This window comes from Clupea harengus, chromosome 22 (assembly GCF_900700415.2).
Source record: "Clupea harengus chromosome 22, Ch_v2.0.2, whole genome shotgun sequence".
NCBI lineage: Eukaryota > Metazoa > Chordata > Actinopteri > Clupeiformes > Clupeidae > Clupea > Clupea harengus.
Genome location: NC_045173.1, coordinates 5,986,543 through 6,005,408, shown reverse-complemented (window position 1 = coordinate 6,005,408; position 18,866 = coordinate 5,986,543). Strand labels below are relative to the sequence as shown.

Below are 18,866 nucleotides of genomic sequence, written 5' to 3'. Positions count from 1 at the left end.
GGTGACATGGCAAGACATCATGTACTGGTCTGTGTCTGTGATTGAGCGAAACGGGCCTCATTATTATTGCACGAGTTGATTGGACAATGGTTATCAAGTGCCCAAAATAGCAACTTGGCCTGATCAAATCCCAATGTGAGACCAGATGGAATTCATTAAGAGCATGCTGTCAGCGCTTTCTCAGATGCCAATGAGTCACTTGGTGGGATTCATACTGCTCTGATATCATCTTCAAACCAGAACTACAAATAATTACTCGCACAAATCCATTACCAGAGGTCACTGAAGCTCCCCTGCTCTCTGCTAACCCCCAATTAATACCACCAAGATTATCCTTTTATACTCTTTCAACTCTTCAACGCTGGCCCTTTAAAGGAGGAAAATGGCATATCAATTTTAAAAAAAAAGATTCAGTTTCTGTTTGGATTTTTCTATTTTCACATAGTCTAATGTAGAATGATTAATTATTAAACAATTAAACCTCTGCGTATGCCAGTTACCTCGACAGCATGCGCATGGCATCTAGAGGTTGACTTCTTCGGCTGCATGAGAATCTTTCCCCAGTCTCCTCACATTAACATGTCACTTACTGGATCACTTCGGCGGTGCCAGGCTTGAAACAGAGCCCTGGAGGAAATGCTTTGCACACTCATCTGTCAGCAATAGAGAGAGGGCTGAGGCGTCACAGGCAAAATGAGTGTGTGTGTGTGTGTGTGTGTGCGCGTGTGTGTGTGTGTGTGTGCAGGAAGACAAGCAGAACAAACACAGCAGGGAGAGGGGGCTTTGTCAGGCCACAGTGCGTGACCGGCCACCTCCTTCTGAACACACAGCTCACTGGCGAAGTGGGAGGGCTACGGTGACATTTCACTCAACACACATGCAAAAAACACTCAACACTCCGATCGATACGTTCTTTTGGCACGGTGCTTTTAGGACTGAAGTGAATCTCATGGCCGTGTCCGTCTGCATATTACTCTGCCACTGCTCCTCCGCATAATCCGTGTGACTCGCTCTTTGTGTAATTGTTCCATATTGAGGCAAGCTGTGTGTGTGTGTGTGTGTGTGTGTGTGTGTGTGTGTGTGTGTGTGTGTGTGTGTGTGTGAACCATAGCCATTTGTGCAATGTGGTGAAGAGTGTGCGTGAAGCAAAGGCAGTTTGCTGGAGAGGGAACAGAAGGAAATCACTGAAATTGCTCTGCCAAAACACAAGAACCTCCCAGCCCCATCTAGAAAGACCTTGCCCTCACGTCGCTCCACTTATAAAGAACGGATCACTCTAAATGCTAAACACATGTATATGAGGCCGTGGCCAGCTGAGACAACCAAGATTCCAGCCTAATCTTTTAAAAAGCAACCACAACTTTTCTGCTCGTACTAGGGCAGAAGGAGGATGATATGATTGTGGGGCACATGCTGAGAGCAGGGGTGTGTGTGTGTGTGGGTGTGTGTGTGTGTGTGTGTGTGTGTGCGCTTCCCACACATGGAGATCGCGGTGAGTGTTTGTGTTTTAGTGTAGTGCTTGAAGGGGGGGGGAAGTCAAAACCTGATGAATTCATCAGTATTCAGACAGCGTCTTTGCCACCGGTGGTAGACAGAAGCAAACGACAAGGACTCAGAGCTTAGGGTCTCAGGAGGCAGGGCACAGATTTCCCTACTAACACATACAGGCAGACAGGAGTATTCAACGCACACGGATGAGCACGCCAGGGCAGCAGGACAGCCAGCAGTAGAACATGTGGCCACAATAGAGCAGTGGCACAAACAGACCAGAGCCTGGAGACTTATTCTCCCCTGGACTTCACCGACCTGCATACATATCTCTCTCTTGCTCTCTCTGTCTCTCTCTGTCTCTCTCTCAAGCAAAACAGATTCTTTCAAGATGACTGTGACCCAAGAGGCGTTTTTACATAAAGGATCATTCTTTTCTGTGACTTTGCTGCCTCCTAGTGTTTCGTGCATGACTTACAACACAGCGACACATTCAATTACAGTTGATTTAACAAATGCTTTTATCCAAAGTGGTTCACAGTACAGGAGAGAAATTTGACTTGTGAGTGGGATCCCTTAAAATCTACAGTATAGTCATGACAGTGATAATATAATCTGACAGTGATAGTCATTAGCAAGGATGAGAAATTCACCTCACAGTTCACCCCAAAGTTTGAGCAGCTGTTATCACACATGGCTGTTATCACACATGTCTTGATCAAAGACACACACATCACACGGAGAAAGTCAGTATCACTCCAACGACTCCACCGCTCCCTGTTGTCCCCTGGCAGAGCTTACCAACACCCAGCTAAGCTGCACAAGTGGAGCAGGGAGTGCTTCCAGTCAGTCTCTGGCACACATTAGTGCTTCCCAGGATCTCGCTAGACCGACACACTTTGAGGCATTTCTCCTGGGAAGCGATTGTTTTTGGCCCCTTGCTCCTGTTCATGAGGTGGAGGTGTAAGCCTTGAGGAGGAGGTCCGCTGCCAGCCCAGGTGAGATCTCCCCCCGGGTCACCCTCTGCTCCAGGTGGGGCAGCGTAGAGCGCACGGCAGGGTGCTCCTGGAAGTGTCTCAAGGCGTTCTCCTGGATCAGGTTCCACATCCACACTCTCTGCTGGTTGCGTCTGCGGGTCAGTAGCTCTCCGCTCTGCAGGCCTGCTGCCTTGAAGGCCAGCATGGTGTTCCACAGGTCAACCACGCCCTCTCCTGTTTCAGACGACACGCGGACCACCTGCACAGAGACACAGAGGGGTGAGGGGGAGAGATGACCTCTAATGGACGGATGAGTGCAAAGGAGTGAAGCTTACACCAGCACAATCCTTTAAATATAAACATGATAAAAACTCAAATATATACTTAAAATAACAAATATCTTTTAAATAATAAGCATCCCTTTTGTATCAACCCAGGGCAGGCCCTAGGCAAAACTGCTGCTGTTCAAAATGGAGTGTGAATGTCTTATATGTTCCTTTTTTATATTTAAACATCTTAGACCAGACCTAGACAAAGGCATGGCTAATAAATTACAAACAACTGAAGAATGGAGCTGCGGGTTAAAATGAATCTCTTCTCCGTCAATCTGCCCAGAACATTCACCCTAAAGCTAAAAGGTAACAGCCACCCAAATAATTCCTCTTCATCTGTTTCCCGACTGGAAGTTTGGGAAGAGAAAAAAGGAGTGAAAATCAATACGGACGACAAACCATCCTTCAGTCAGAGGGAATGGATCGCCCAGCACTCAGCCAAGACGGGGCCAGAGGCTCTGCTCTGTGTGGGTGGCCCTCTAATCAGCTAAACGCATGACACAGCACTCTGCTCTGCCGGACGGCCATGTTGGCTCGGTGCCACAGCAAAACAGATGCAGTCAAGCAAGGAGTGAGCGCGAGGAAGCAGGAGATAGAGAAGGAGAAGAATAAAGACCTACTGATATAGAGATGACTAGTATGAGACTGCTATTTGACCTCACCATTTCTCCACATCACATTACTCCAGTTTGACTGAAATGACACATTAACCACCGGATGCTCCTGCTCAACTGTAATCTATACTTGCAGTGACACGTCTTTATGGGAAAGTCACCATTCAGTAGCCATCTTAGAAACCCCTAAAGAAACCTATTTCAGGCATACAAGAGCAGGCTTCTAGCTACATGAATGGGTAGATGAAACTCCATATTGGATGGCCACACGGACCTTAAAGGGACACAGCTAAAATCAGTGTTGAAATCTGACAAACTGATCATGCATTCACGACTTTTCAGTGTTTGATCAAGTCATGCTTGAAAAGGCTAGATTTCGTGGACTATTTCACTCATTGTCCATGTGCCAAACTTCACCGCGTGGCTATTTCTATGGTAATGGTGAAAATAAACAGAACATCCCGCACAGCTCAGGTCTGAGGTCAATCCATGAGGTGAAAACACAAATGCAACAGGACCAGATTTAATGAGTGTCTGAGGGATCAGATCTAAAAGAGTGTCTGTGGGAATCGAACCTTTGGTCTCCAGGACTTGGACTTCTTCCTCAGCAGCTTCAGGGCACTGGTGTACTCTGCTTGTATCCGACGAGCCGGAGCCACTAGGTCTCCATCAGACTTGGTCACTACCACCAAATCTGCCATCTCAATAATACCCCTCTTTATCCCCTGTAGAATGAATGAATTAAGGGGAGAAACTGCATGAGTTTTGGAGAGTGAATCACAGAGAGACATACAGGACTCTATCTTGGCTGCACAAACAATGGCAATAAAGAGCTAAGGGTGCTGATTATATGCACAATATTACTTTCATGAAAGATGGAACATAATGCATCCGTGGCCATTTCAGTGTCATCTCGCTCGCAGAATAATGCTTGTATCTAGATATGATATTATTTTAACCCGACTACATTTGCATTTTAATGCCAGGTGTAAATAGCCCAAAAGATAATACTGGACATGGAGCAATCCAACCGTACATATCGGGTATAACATTACATATCTTACTACTAATGTTGCTTGTGAGTAAGTTTTAGGAACACTCAATAATGTGCATTCAACTATCAGAACCGACGCGAAGCAAGAACAATGACTTTATTTGATAACTTTCAAAACAAATATTTTAATTTAGAAAGTAGACCAGACATATTTGCCTGACAGCTGCACAATTTCTTCATTTTTGTTTAATATTTTGTCTATGTGACTAGAGCTTTTGGTGCAAATAACATTTGGACATACATCATCCGTTTTGCTAATAAAATTAATTCATTCACTTGCATTTGCCTTTGGACTTGTTAAGTCAATCCCACGAATAACATCAGATAGTCTTTCATAGTTTAACAATTAGAGACTATTTTTCTAGGTCTGGCTTGCAGTCACATTAGCTTCCTGCTCCACAATACCCTACATTTAATGTTTCCGTTTCCTCATCATGCTCCACGAACAAAACACTTCAAATGAAAAACTACGAAAATACTACTACTTTTCTTGACCAAATAAACAAATGTGAACACCCATTTCACATCAAATAACACATTGTGCACTTTGAGCCATAAAATTACACCACTTGACTAACTGCAGTCTACAGTGAGGAGGGAGAAAAGGTATTTACCTGCAGTTCATCGCCCCCTGCTGGTGGTATCAGTAACACAAACATGTCAACCATATCTGCCACTGCAAACTCAGATTGGCCAACACCTTAACAGAAAAAAACAATAACTGATCAGTAAGCATGAAACAAACCAATCCGATAAAAGAATGTAACTGCTATGCAAACATTAACAGGGAATATATTTTGGCAGGGTACCTTGTCAAATTCAATCAACCAAAAACAAGTCACCTCCCCGATTGGGGATCATAAATTGATTCAGGACACCACAAAGATCTTGGCACGAGTGAAACCAGTTCCTCTGTACCCACTAAGAGCTCAAGGTGGTAAAAGATCAAATGCACTTCCTCCTTAAATACCTAAATATCACTTAATGATACAAGATTTCAACTTAAAATTTAAAGACCAAATCCCATCCTTTCTATGATTACATGAAAATTTCAAAATCCAAATCGTTTTAGAAGAGGAGCAAACGACTTGAAGCTCAGTCCTCCCGAGGCATAAAAGAAAAGAGGACCATGTCCACAAGACAAGTGAATTCAAATCTTTCTCTCCACATTTTGTCCCTTTGTCCACACTCAAGCCGCATTTTCCTCTCTACTCTACTCCCAAAAACTGACTTTCAAAAACCGGTCTTTCACATGTGTAATTCTGAAAATGCTGGTTTGGCATTTAAGTGTGAACAGGGAAACCGTAGCTTTTAGAAATGCTGGGTTAATGACCAAACAAACGGCGGTAGCAGTAGTGCAGCATTTCATTGTTTTCTGGAACTCTAGCGGAATGAGGAATAAAGAAGAAACACAAGCATAGTATTGTGTTTGGTATTTGTTAGTCTTAAAAGCAAATCAACTTCATCATCCATCTAGACAAAAACATCTAACTTGCTTTTCGCCCATTTGTATTTCCCAGCTTTAACTGAAAACGTTCGCTGGTGTCGGCTTGTTATAAACAATGTGTCCATGACAATTCAAACAGTACTGTTGTATTACTTTTCACTGTTTTTCTGTGGCTAGCTCACCCCTGTCCTCCATGCATGCCCTTTAGGAGGAGAGGCACTGGGTACACTGATGTGGATGCATGCGTCAACTATTGTTTTATTTTTAACATTATTTTTGGCCACACTTGCATTGCAAATGAGGACATTATCTGTGACAATTACCTGTTCATTCTGTCTAACCAAAAATAGTTAGACAAACAGTAGTTCTTTCAGAAAGAGATTATGTATCAGGGGGAAGGAAAAGACATGTATTGCGTTAAAAAGGATTTTACAAAAAGAGCACTAGTACAAATATAGCATCAATATAGCAGAGGGCGAGCGAGAGTGTGAGTGAGAAAGTGAGGGTGTTCTTAAAATGATGAGGGTGTTCTTACCAACTGTTTCAACTAAAACCACATCATAGCCTGATCCTTCACACAGCACAATGGCCTCATTGGTGGTCCTTGTGACCCCTCCGAGGTGTAGGGCTGTAGGGCTTGGGCGGATGAAGGCCTTCATATCTCTGGATAGTTCCGTCATACGCGTTTTGTCCCCCATCAATGACCCTAGTGTGAATAGAAAAAAGATTTAGCTTAAGTGCACATCAAACACATTTTCCATTATTTTGTGCCACATCCTTTGTGGCACAGAATAATGTCTTTTATAATGTCCTTTATGTCTTAGATCCCCAGAGTGGAAGCTCACCTCCTGTTGTGCAAGAGGACGGGTCAACGGCAAGGACCGACACTCTATGGTCTTGTGCGGTCAGCATCTTCCCCAACACCTCGATGAAGGTGGATTTACCTGCACCAGGAGGACCTGACAGCCCTGCAGTACAACAGTGCACACACAATATTCAATTACACCCCCAGTGATGAGAAATGCTCTTATCTGACCGGCTGGCAGGTGTCCCGATATTTCTGAATAACAGGAAATCTATGAAGTAGATCAGGTAAAAAAAAGTTGAATCATCATTCTATATCAATGCTCTGCTATACTTTGAGGAATGACAGATCAGATGAGATGCTGAAGTTACATCCGAAGCAGGAGAGACTGAGGTGTAGGCTCAGGGGGTAGCCGATTTGTTCAGTCTTAGAATACACCACACTCTCCAAAAACGTAACTGCTGGCTAGCATTAGCTTTTAGATAGATTTTCATAACCCTATGACCTTCCCAGTATCACACTCCATCCTGACTGTCTGTCTGTCTGTCTACTCTTTTATCTCTCTCCCATTCTCTCTCCATCTCTCAATCTATCCATCTTTACACACCTCTCTCCTCTTCCTTTTTGCCTTTCTTCTCCTTTGACTGCCTCTCTCTCTGTATGCCTTGAATTGCATTAAATGTTCTAATCTTTTACTTTATATTTATGTTTTGTTTTTTTTTATCTGCAAGCACTAGTATTTTCTTCAAGAAATGCAAATCTAGTTTTACAAAAACTCCATATACATCTTATCATCACTATTTCCAATCTCAAACATCAGCCAATTAGCTACAGAGTGAATGCTACGACCACAACAAAGCATTCTACTGACCAATTCTGAAGGCCACAGGTTGGTTTCCATTGGCTATCTCCTGCTCCTGCCTGTACGCCAGCACCCTCTGCAGCAGGACCTGGGCAAGCTCCTTCTTTCTTGGGTGCTGCGTCTCCACCAGGGTAATTGACTCCGCAAGTGCTGCCCTATGACTCGTCACAAGGCCATTGTAAAGCTTGTCCACAACTCCCTTCTCCCTTTCAGTCAAGTCTGCCACATGAAGGCCGGGGGCTGTGGAAACGGATCTCTTTGAGGTGTAGGTCCTAAGGAAGACATTTGTGGCGAGGTTGCCACTGTTCTTCCATCCCCATCTGCTTCCATTTCGGAGTGCTGACAGAAGAGGCAGACGTTGGCATAGTTCTAAGAACCCACTGGGAACCCCCATCATTTGGCACTGTGTTGGCACAACCTTCTGAGAGAACAGACACAACAATGTATAAGACACCCCATGCTCACATTTATCACAGTGTTTTGATTGATTTGTATTTTTATTATTCTAAATCATGTTTAACTTGTACTACACAAAACTCAAAGCCCACACATCAGGTGGCATACCTAACAAATATTTCTGAGGTTGAGAAACTACCCTTTGTACAATAACCAGCATGAAGTAGCAAGTTGTATTATTCTACAACAAGGTAGCCAATATCCACACATCCAATGGAAACATTCAACGACTGATCAGATAACGGAGACACTTGGACGCTTGTAAATGTGACTGCAGGTACATTAACCCTACCACACGCACAAAGCAGAATAACTTGCGCCGGCAAGCTAACGTAGCCTGTGTTATCCAAGGTGAACAGTCAAGAGGGCACAGTCCTCAGGTTTAGTTATCCAGAAGACATGCATCTAATTTACAGGCTACACTCGGTCTGCTTGTTATATTTTGACCCATCTGTCGTGATTGTTGGCTGTCGTTTGTTAGCACAAACCTTACGAAAATGTCAGTTTATTAACTTTAACGGCAGGCGACATTCCTACAACGTCAGTTGACTATCTAGCTATTTAGCTAACATGGATAACAAAATAACAGTCGGCAAACATACATTTGCAATCCTACCGCGTGTTGACAGACACAGCTTCCAAATTCATCCAGTCCAAAACAAATATACCGGATAGTCTACATCTGAGATCTGCGTGGTTCATGTATACTAATGGTTACTTTCCTTACAGGTCTATACTGCAGACATCATTCTTCCTACAGCTTTCCAGGTGCAAGCATGAGTAGGTTTTGCAATCTGATGACACTAAAAAAAAATAAACTTCCGTTTCTGATATCGTCATCAGCAGTTACCACATATGTTATGGCAGAGAAGCAGTGCTAAGCTAGAGGTGAATACAAACCGGATATAGAATGGAGTTAGCAAATGTGACTACACATTTCAAAATAAAGGTCCCACAAAAACCAACGATTTAAAGTAACATTATGTAACAATTTGACCTTACAATTTAGCTAGTTAAACTTTGATGTTTCTTCCCTGGTATGTATGCATTCTTTCTGTTGGACTAGTCAGTAATAACTAGCTGTCTTGCTATGTCTTGTGTTGTGCTTGCTTGATGTTTGGCTATGTTAGGAAAGTTGTCAACTCACTAGTTTTTTATCATAAACATCCCTGCCAATGTTATTTCCGAAAGAATGCAACGTAGGCTCTTCCCTTATTGGTGTCATCCCTGCCTCACAGAGATTTGTAGTTTTTCCAGCTGCCCAAAGTCATCGACCTGTCCTGTCTCAGGCTATCATCCAAATTAATTAATCTCATGTCAAAAAGTTTGATCAGTCTTTGTCAATGTCATGCCAATAACCTTGGAAGTTTGCAACCTTGAAAACGTAACTCTCCTAGCTTGTAATGAATTGCACGTGCAATGTATATTAAGCATGTTGCCAACAACATTTTATAGATTACACATTGAAACGCTTAGAAAACAATGTATGTTGGCTGAAAACACAAGCAGTATTTCAGCAAAATTGTAATGTCACAATACATTTAACTATGCAGAGTCCTATGTGTAAGATCTTGTGATATTACTCTACCTGTCAGTCTTTGGCTTCTGTTGTTGTCTTGCCAGTTCCAAATCTTTCAGCTTGTCAATAAATACGCGTGTACACTCTCCATCAGGGGGTCCCAAAGCGCAATTTGTATTACACACAGTGGTGTACAAGTGAGCTACACTCTGCAACTTTAGGGGGAGCTCATTAGCAAAAAATACCAATACTCGCGGGGAATGGGTATTTATAGGAAGAAACTGAGAATTACAAAAAAAAACACTGATCAAACATTCGATTGGCTAATATTTCACAAATGTAACATTTTAGGATATGATATTAATAATAAAATATGTTTATATGGTGTGTTTTTGTTGTAGAAATGTTAAAGATACTACTTGGAAAATGTGAACATACTCATGGCTAATATGATTTTCCTATAAAAGACCATAGCTTCCATATATCAAGTTATTTATAATAGGAGTCAAAAGACACTCACTCATAAGCTGGTTTAAGTAAGAAAAAGTCTTGTGCACCCTTAATAAGAGGGTAAAATATCATCCACATACCAGTTACTTTAAATTAAAAAAAACAACGCTTTTTGCGCATACAGTTACTGTCATGTACTAACTGAGTAATGACCTAGGGTCCTGATATCTATTAATGTTGCCAACAAAAAACAAATCTTGTGCCTCCTAAATATAGTGGTCAAATGAAATCCTCATAACATAGGCTGCGTACGCCACATGGCTGACAATTCCCCATTTCTTAGTTTAGAATATTGTCATGACCCTGCTAATAAAGAGATGTGGCCCCTATACTACGGGGCTCCGTTTATAGTTTTTCCAGCATAACAACTTTTGTAGTCTCAATGTGTATCAATTTAGCCCATAGAGGTACATTTTGAGGGAGGATCCACTGTGCATTTTGTGGCGGTAAAGGAACCATGGCGCACATCCTATCAGGGTGCAAAACAGCATTGACCCAGGGGAGGTATAGGTGGCACCATGACAAGGTGTTGGCACAGCTTGCAGACATCCTGGAGCAAGAGAGGAGAAAGAAACGTCCAGCCAAAGCAAAACCACTATTAAGTACCATCACCTTTGTAAAAGAGGGTCAGAGACCGATCGTCGAAGGCCAAGCCAAGCAAAATCTCCTGCAGTCAGCCCAGGGATGGGGATTGGAGGTCGACCTGGGGAGGAAACTCCACTCCCCAGAGGCGGTACTGTCCACAACTCTGAGACCAGACATTATCATGTGGTCTCTAGAGCAGGGGTTCTCAAACTTTATGGGGCCAGGGACCCCTCAAAGGGCAGAACATTTTCCGAGGACCCCCTCATAATCGCATCCCAAATTAAACCATATAGTCTTATAGCTATTTGTAATGTTATATGCTTTTACTCTAAAATCATATAGTACTAATATAACAAGAGTTTTAGATAGTCATTTTTATTACATTTGGCATTACTTGACAGTATGTAGGATAGATTTTTAAATTATCTTTTTGTAAAATGTGCTTAGAAGCTAAATAATGTTTACCTTACGTAAAAACTTATTGATGGAACATTTTTTTTTTATCAAAGCAGATTGTAGGGTTTTCCAATAAAACTCAGATTGTAGGGTTTCCCAACGGAGATGATTCTGAAGATTTATTTTTAACAAAGACATTAACAAACATGAAATATCCACCTAATGTTATCAAAAACTTGTATCCCTGACCTACACTCCGTACAAATCTCTGTACAAAAACTATGATTAACTCTTTTCAGTGGTGCTACGTTCTTGCAGCCAAATTGAAAGCTAGATCAACGTCAACGGGCCATCTGATATGCCTTTGGCTAACCTATCTTTAAAAAAGGGCCTTCTGCAACGATAAACACTGCCTTAAAGGTCCAGTGTGTAGTTTTAAGTGTCTTATATTAGTAGAAATGAAATATAGTATTCCTAATTAGTTTTTCATTAGTGTATAAATTACCTGTAACTATGAATTGTTGTGTTTTCGTTAGCTTAGAATGAGCCCTTTGTATCTAAGGAGCGTATCCTCTTCCACGGAGTCCATCATGATGCACCGCCATGTTCCTACAGTAGCCCAGAATGAACAAACCAAAACATTGACAGGAGATAAGGCTTTTGGCCTTGTTATGGCATTTGGTGACCGCCGTAGGTCCACTTCCACTGATGTTTCTACCCCATATAGCAAAAATACACTGGGACGGATCTGCCGAGCGGTCTGGATCTGTCAAAACGGAAGAAAGGTCATCCTTTTGCATGGTGATGGTGTGTGTGCTTCCTCCACGAATGTCGGGTGCAGTGGAAACAAAAGCAAAGCAAATATCCTGTGACGAAAATCCCTGAAGGCCAAACAAGTGCAGAACCCTGCGCTGTGACGTTGGCATCCACTGCGTATCTGAGATTTTAAATCAATCGCCTTTCCATTTACCTTTGAGCATGCATAAACAAAGTGTGCACTGTATTCATATGAATTCATATATTATTACACACTTGTGAACTTCTGTTCCTATAATCTTTACAACAATCGTTAGTGTTAAAGATCCTACAACCCGACTTCCGGTTACGCAATGGAGTGTTAAGACGTGCGTTGGCTGTGCTCCGATAACTTTCCGAATATTTTTACTAAAATACCCTATATCTCCATCTACTATCTAATTTTGAGTGCCTCAAATGATTTCGACATTCAAAAAGGACAGAAATGACGGGCAGGTCGGCAAAAACCAACAAGACGTCAACTCAAACTTCTACACCCAGTATTAAAAGGTGTGCTAGCAACATGGCGGATAGCCCTTCACCACTCACTACTGGAAGGTTGGTTCAAGAACTCGACAAACTTAGAAAAACGATGACTGGCGAATTTACAACTCTACTAAATGGCTCCCTGGAACCTATCCGTTCATCAGTCCAATCGATTGAGGCGACATTATCCACCCAAGCATCCACAATTAGAGAAATGGAAACTGGCCTATCTGATCATAGCGACAGGATAACCCAGATAGAATGTGATGTGAGTGGGCTACAATCAGGGGCGGAGATCCCATTTCATTGTAGGGGGGGACAATACATGGTCAAATTTCAGAGAGTAATTCCGGGGGGGGGGGACATGAAAAAATTGCTTTCACGAGAGCTAGCATAAACTGCTAAATACCAAATTCTCTTATCACATTTACAAACAGAAATTCGAAGTCATTTTAGAATTCTCAAAACAGCATTAAATGTACTAACACGAAATATCTATTCACAGACAAATAATGTCCAAAGTTCAAGAGCACTTGATGCTCAAAATAAGTTATAAAACAGCCCGACAGGGAATCGAACTACATCCTTCTAATTTCAATACAACTTCTCTACTTCCTGTACCACTGTCGCCTCATGTTACAATTCATAGTTTTCACGTGACGTCAGAATGACCAGCTGGCGGGCAAGAAAAGCATTCCACACCTGTCTAACACTGGAGTTTATACAGGAACCGACCACCTTTCATTCAAGATCATTTAATATCTCCGCTTTAACATTGTCTGACTTAGGTAGTAAAATGCTAGACAGTTGTTGCTCGGTTGGCTGTTCAAATCGGCGAGGAGACAAGCCCGGATTTTGTTTTTATCGCATTTAAAACCCGCCCACGTTGCTGCCAGCTGATTGTAGACGTCTTCTGGGTCAACTTTTCTCGGACACATAGTAAAGTAGCCTTACTTTTGGAGCTGGCAATAAAAGCAGTCACCCTGTTCTGGTCGCCTCATTTATCAGAATAACTACCTAAAACGGGAATAGATCAAGTAATAAAGTCAAGAAACAAAGCATCAACAGGTACCTAAGCAAGTAGGCTAGGCTAGTGTATTTTGTCATCCAACTGGTAATACTACAATGCCAGTAGAAAATATATGGGAAGATAATTTAAGTTGTCATTCGCCAGACCAGGTGTTCGTACTTGTTTAAACCAGGAAATTGTGTCAAATGATAAAGAACAGAGTTGGGTAGGCTAAAGGCTGCTAGCTAACAGCAGGTAGCTCGTAGCTAACAGCAGGTAGCTCGCTAGCTGGTAGCTAGCTATTAAATGGCACTCATCTTTGCTCTGATTATGAAGATGTTTTTTGTTTTCACCTTCCAGACGACAGCGTTGTGAACACATCCACTTCTGAAAATTAAATAACTATCTGTGCTTTTGTAAGCTTTCAGTTTTTGAGATGTCTAGGGGGACGGATTTTCTATTAGAAAGATGTAAATATCTCCACACTGGAGCTCAGGCAGGGACTTCGTCGAGGTTAAAGAAATAAAAATGTCAGCGGGTGCAGTAAATGGATCAAACATTTGATTTTTTTCTAAATATCTCTGTCTGGCTATACATTTACATTTAGTCATTTAGCAGACGCTTTTGTCCAAAGCGACGTACAAGGGAGGCTATAGTGGTATGGTCTGTGGTTGATGGCGATCGTAGTTGAGTAGGCGGCACTGCTCGAAGTTGTCCACTGTTTAACGCCATTTTCGCTGTTTCGCTGTTCTTTTTGCCCGCCAGCTACCTATTGTAGTCACGTGACTGAAAACTATGAATACCAGCATAGTTGATTCAGCTTAGGAAAAGATTACATTAATTTACCTTCAGTTAATTTAACTAATCTGGAGAGGCACTGAGATGTAGACCTACTTTTATTAACTAGCATGAACCTGCCCCTGACAGGACAGTGTCCTAGACTGTCTAGCTAGCTATCGTAACGGTGTTAATTACCGGCATGCGTGTATTATCGGCAAACGTTCACGTTGTCATGCCAATCCATTATTAAACTGATGTATACTTGTGCATATCGATTGGAACTTCGTAAATGGAGTTTAGAAAAAAACTTCTTCTTTACATGTTCTTACTGCGTTCGAGAATGAGGTAAATCTCTTTACATATCGTGTATCATAGCGGCAGCGGCAGGGGACAGAGGAGGAAACTTTAGGTTATTTGCATAACCCTGGTTCTCTGATAGCATGAGTGAGGTGTCTCACTATGGGATACGCCCTAGCCCGTATTCCTCAGAAGCCTTATATCATTACGCCAGCCCCATTGGCTGGCACCTGTGACGCGTGTGGCCTGGGGAGACTCCGCCTTCCTATATCTAGGAATACACAGCGTCAACTCATCATTCAAAACAAGCAAACCTCTTCCTCGCTTCGCACAGCAAGGAGGGTAATGCGGTGAGACACCTCACTCATGCTATCAGAGAACCAGGGTTATGCAAATAACCTAAAGTTCTCTTTCGAGCATTCGTTTCGGTGTTTCACTATGGGATAACGTAGCTCCCGTATTGCACAAAAGCCTGTCTCGAATGCCTACTGCCAACCTACAAGGGCTGAGAGCCCGAAGGGCCCGACTTAGATGCACCAACCCCGAGCACTGCATGCGCTACTGGTGTTGCCGTGACATCAAGTTTATAAAATCTGACGAAGGTTTAGTAGGAAGACCATCCTGCCGACCTACACACAACGTCCATAGACACACCCTCAAACAGGGCCCACGATGTTGCTAAGCCGCTTGTGGAATGTGCACGCAAACCAGCCGGTGCCGACAGGCCCTTGCTGGAATATGCTAAACAAATAGCATCCACAATCCAATGTGAAAGCCGCTGCGTAGAAATAGGCTTACCCGTATAGGGCTTTGCCCATGACACAAAAAGCTGATCACTCTGCCTAAAAGCTGCCGTCCTGTCCACATAGATCCGGAGGGCTCGGACCGGGCACAACGCATGTAGACGTTGCTGCTCAGGAGAATCGAAAGGCGGAGGCCGAAAAGCTGTCAGCTCCAGTGGAATGCAGGGCTGAATAACCTTAGGCATAAACGGCGGATTCGGTCGTAATGACACTCTACAATCGCCAGGCGCAAATTGTAGACATGAAGGATGTACCGAGAGAGCTTGCAGTTCACTGACCCACTTTGTTGACGCCAGAGCTAATAACAACGCTGTCTTAAGAGACATCGTTTTAAAGTCAACGTCCATCAATGGCTCAAAAGGAGGAGCCGAAATCACCTCCAGCACCATGGACAGGTCCCACGATGGAGCTAGCGGTTTAGAGACCGGTAGGCTCCTGCGCGCTCCTTTCATGAATCGAACAACTAGTGGGTGTTGCCCCACTGATTTGCCCCCAATGCCAACATGGCATGCAGAGATCGCGGCCAAAAACACTTTAATGGTCGAGAAGGCTCTGCCCCTGTCGATTAGATCTTGTAGGAAAGATAGAATTGTCGATGATGGAGATAATTTGCAAACACTGTTAATGACTTAAGAATATAATAATCAAGTGCCTTGTATTATTAATTACCTTATATGAATCATGTACTGATGTATGTGTGTGTAACTTAGAATATTAGGTGCCACTTAGTCTGCATATGTACAAGAGCATGTTTAGACCAGAAGTGATAAGAAGGGATGAACTGTGCTTCTTCCGACCTTGCAAAACTTCCATCCTTGCCTCGAGCGTCAGAAATCCACCACGTGGTTATCCCTGTTGAACGCTCAACTTCTGTCTATATAAACCTTGTGCGATGTGTTTATCATTGCTTCACTTTCAGCTTTGTGCTGGGAGTGAGCCCGATTGCTATTGTTGTTTGTCTAATAAATATACTTATATGCAGCTCCGGAGTCCTGAGGTAACTAGGGTGAATTTTCACCTATCAGTCGAGATGGAACATTGATACGGAATCTCGTGCGTAGTCAAGCACCATCGTTCAAACACTGACCATTTGCATCCGTAGAGCGACCTCGTCGAGGCAGCTCTTGCACTTTGTATGGTTTTAATCACATTAGGCGGTAGACCTGTTGCATTTAAATTCTTCCATTCAACGGCCAAGCCCATAGCGCTAGCCTCTCTGGGTTGGGGTGAAATATCTCCCCCTTCGCCTGAGACAGTAGGTCCCTGGGTAACGGAAGCTGCCATGGTTCCCTGTACAACATTTCTATTATCTCCGCTAACCAATGTTTCCCTGGCCATCGGGGAGCAATTAGAATTAGCGATAAACGTTTCTCCCTCACCCTGGCCAGGGTGGGCGGAATTAACGCGATGGGTGGAAATGCGTAGAGAAGAGCATGATTCGGCCATTCGTGCGCTAGAGCGTCTACTCCGAGTGGAGCGTTCAGCTCCCGGAGAGAGAAGTAAAGAGGGCATTGAGCTGTGTCGTGTGACGCAAACAGGTCCACTGATGCCCCAAATCTGATCGCACACTTTGGTGCTGAGCCTCCACTCGCTGTAGAGGTGGTCGCCCCGAGACAGCAGGTCCGCTGCCAGATTCTGAACTCCAGGGACGTGTGTAGCTCTCAGAGATGGAAAATGATTGCTGCCCCACAAAATCAGTTTGCATGTGTAGCGGTCGGGATCTTAGCCCCCCTTGTCTGTTCACGTATGCTACAACAGTCGTGTTGTCCGTGCGAACTAGGACATGATGCCCCTTTAGCAGGGGAAGAAAATGATTCAGCGTCAGCCAAACTGCTTGTAACTCCAGATAATTTATGTGACACGATTGCAGACTCGGGTTCCACTTTCCGTTTATTGCCCAACCCTCGTGTGTCCCTCCCCAACCAAGGAGGGATGCATCTGTTGTTACAACTTTCCTGTTTACAACTTGCACTGTGCCCATAGGCACCCCCTCTGTCAGAAAGTTCGGGTTCCGCCATGGAATTAGTGCCATGCACGCTTCCGTCGTCACTCTCACTTTTCGGCGAGCGTGACGTGCTGGTCTAGCCTGAGAGATGCTACCCAACGTTGCAAGTCCCTCATGTATAAGCGGCCCAGTCGGACTACCACCAACGCTGAGGCCATCAGCCCCAGCAGTCTGAGGCATACTCGGAAGGGAATCACTTTGTCCCTTTGGAAGTGTGCAAGACATAGGTTGAACTTGTCTATTCTTTCGCGTGACAGATGCGCTCTGAACATGATTGAGTTTAGTGACAAGCCCAGATAAGAGACAGTTTGAGTAGGGCTCAATACACTCTTTTTGTAGTTGATACTGAATCCCAACGCAGTGAGGTGTTCTACGAGCGCTGTTGTATGCTCTTTCGCTAGTGCTTCCAATTGGCATGCCACAGCCAAGTCGTCCACAAAAGTAACAATACGGATCCCTTTCTCCCGCATTTTACAAACGTCCGTGGGCTTAGTGATATTCGTATGGGCAGTGATATTCGTATGCCACCCCCTGAAATGCGAATCTCAGGTATTTGCTGTGGGGTGGGTATATTTTTATGTGATAGTACGCGTCGGTGAGATCCACGGTAGTGAACCAGTCTCCTGGGCGTACGAATCGCAATAGGGTTGGATACGTGAGCATTCAAAACGTAAATTTTCTTAAGTATTTGTTCAGAGCTCTTAGATCCAATATTGGTCTGAGCGCTTGTGTTCCCTTCTTCAGGACCAGGAAATATCTTGAATAGAAACCCGCATGACTTTGGTCTGGCGGAACTATTCTGACAGCGCCTTTCATTAACAGTGTGGCGATTTCCCCTTGTATATTTGGGCTGCTTCTCCCCGCGCATGTGAATAGACAATTTCCCTGAACATGGGAGGAGCGGTGCGAAACTGCAGCCTGTAGCCGTGTTGGATCGTGCGTAGGACCCATTTAGACCTCACGCACGCCTCCCAGGCTTTCATGTGCTGGGCTCGGTCGCCACATGGTGACATGGCGAGGCTGCCCGTGTGCGTGTGAGTGCCTTGCGCTCCGCTGGCACTTACGTGGCTCATCTCTCCCGAGACCGTGCTCGGAGGAGATGTTATATTGCCTGTGCACGTTTTGTTTTGCAACATTGGGTGCTTTATGTTTTGCAACATTTTTTGGACATGAAGGGGAACCTTTATTTTGTTTTGGCAACAAGAAAAAAGAGTAAAATTTTTCAAAAGAACCTGTGTACAAACAATTTTTCTTTTTACAGGGTCGTGTCCTTTGGACATAACGGGCCCTGTTGGCCATTTTGAACATTGGGGTTTGCCACACAAAATCCCAGGCTGAACGTGGGATGGAGGACGGGGGCCAGTGAACAGGGGGGCTCCCTTTTCCTCCCTGGGGCCTAGCAAGGTCAGGCAGTCATCTTCTTCCTCCTAGCCCCGGGGTTGGGGTGGGGGGCAGACTGACCAGCTGGCGGGGCTGCATGTGAACCGGGCTTCTTTCTCCAAGCCGGCTTCACCTCTTGCGGGGCGCCCTGGGTGGGGGTCGCTACCTGTGGCCTGGGTCGTTTCTGTTAACGATACCCTGGGGCCGGGTGTGCAGCTGCCTGAGGGAAGGTTTGGCGAGGGAACGCAGAGGGGCCTGGCTGTGGC

General features: G+C 44.0%; 1 protein-coding gene across 5 annotated transcripts; it reads right to left on the bottom strand.

Annotated features, from left to right (window-relative positions):
* Positions 1-1,991: 1,991 nt before the first annotated feature.
* Positions 1,992-8,911, bottom strand: mmaa (metabolism of cobalamin associated A). Of its 5 annotated transcripts, none has more exons than XM_012831299.3 (7): positions 8,638-8,911; positions 7,589-7,997; positions 6,758-6,880; positions 6,448-6,618; positions 5,080-5,165; positions 3,987-4,136; positions 1,992-2,724 (listed from the first exon to the last, which is right to left on the bottom strand). In XM_012831299.3, exons 2-7 carry the CDS (start codon positions 7,974-7,976, stop codon positions 2,437-2,439), a joined length of 1,206 nt encoding a protein of 401 aa, XP_012686753.2. In that variant the 5' UTR covers positions 7,977-7,997; positions 8,638-8,911; the 3' UTR covers positions 1,992-2,436. The 5 variants fall into 5 exon arrangements, with proteins under 5 accessions (XP_012686753.2, XP_012686754.2, XP_031416079.1 ...); XM_012831300.3 differs by having other exon boundaries at positions 7,589-8,000; positions 8,652-8,911; XM_031560219.2 differs by having other exon boundaries at positions 8,652-8,911.
* Positions 8,912-18,866: the final 9,955 nt, after the last annotated feature.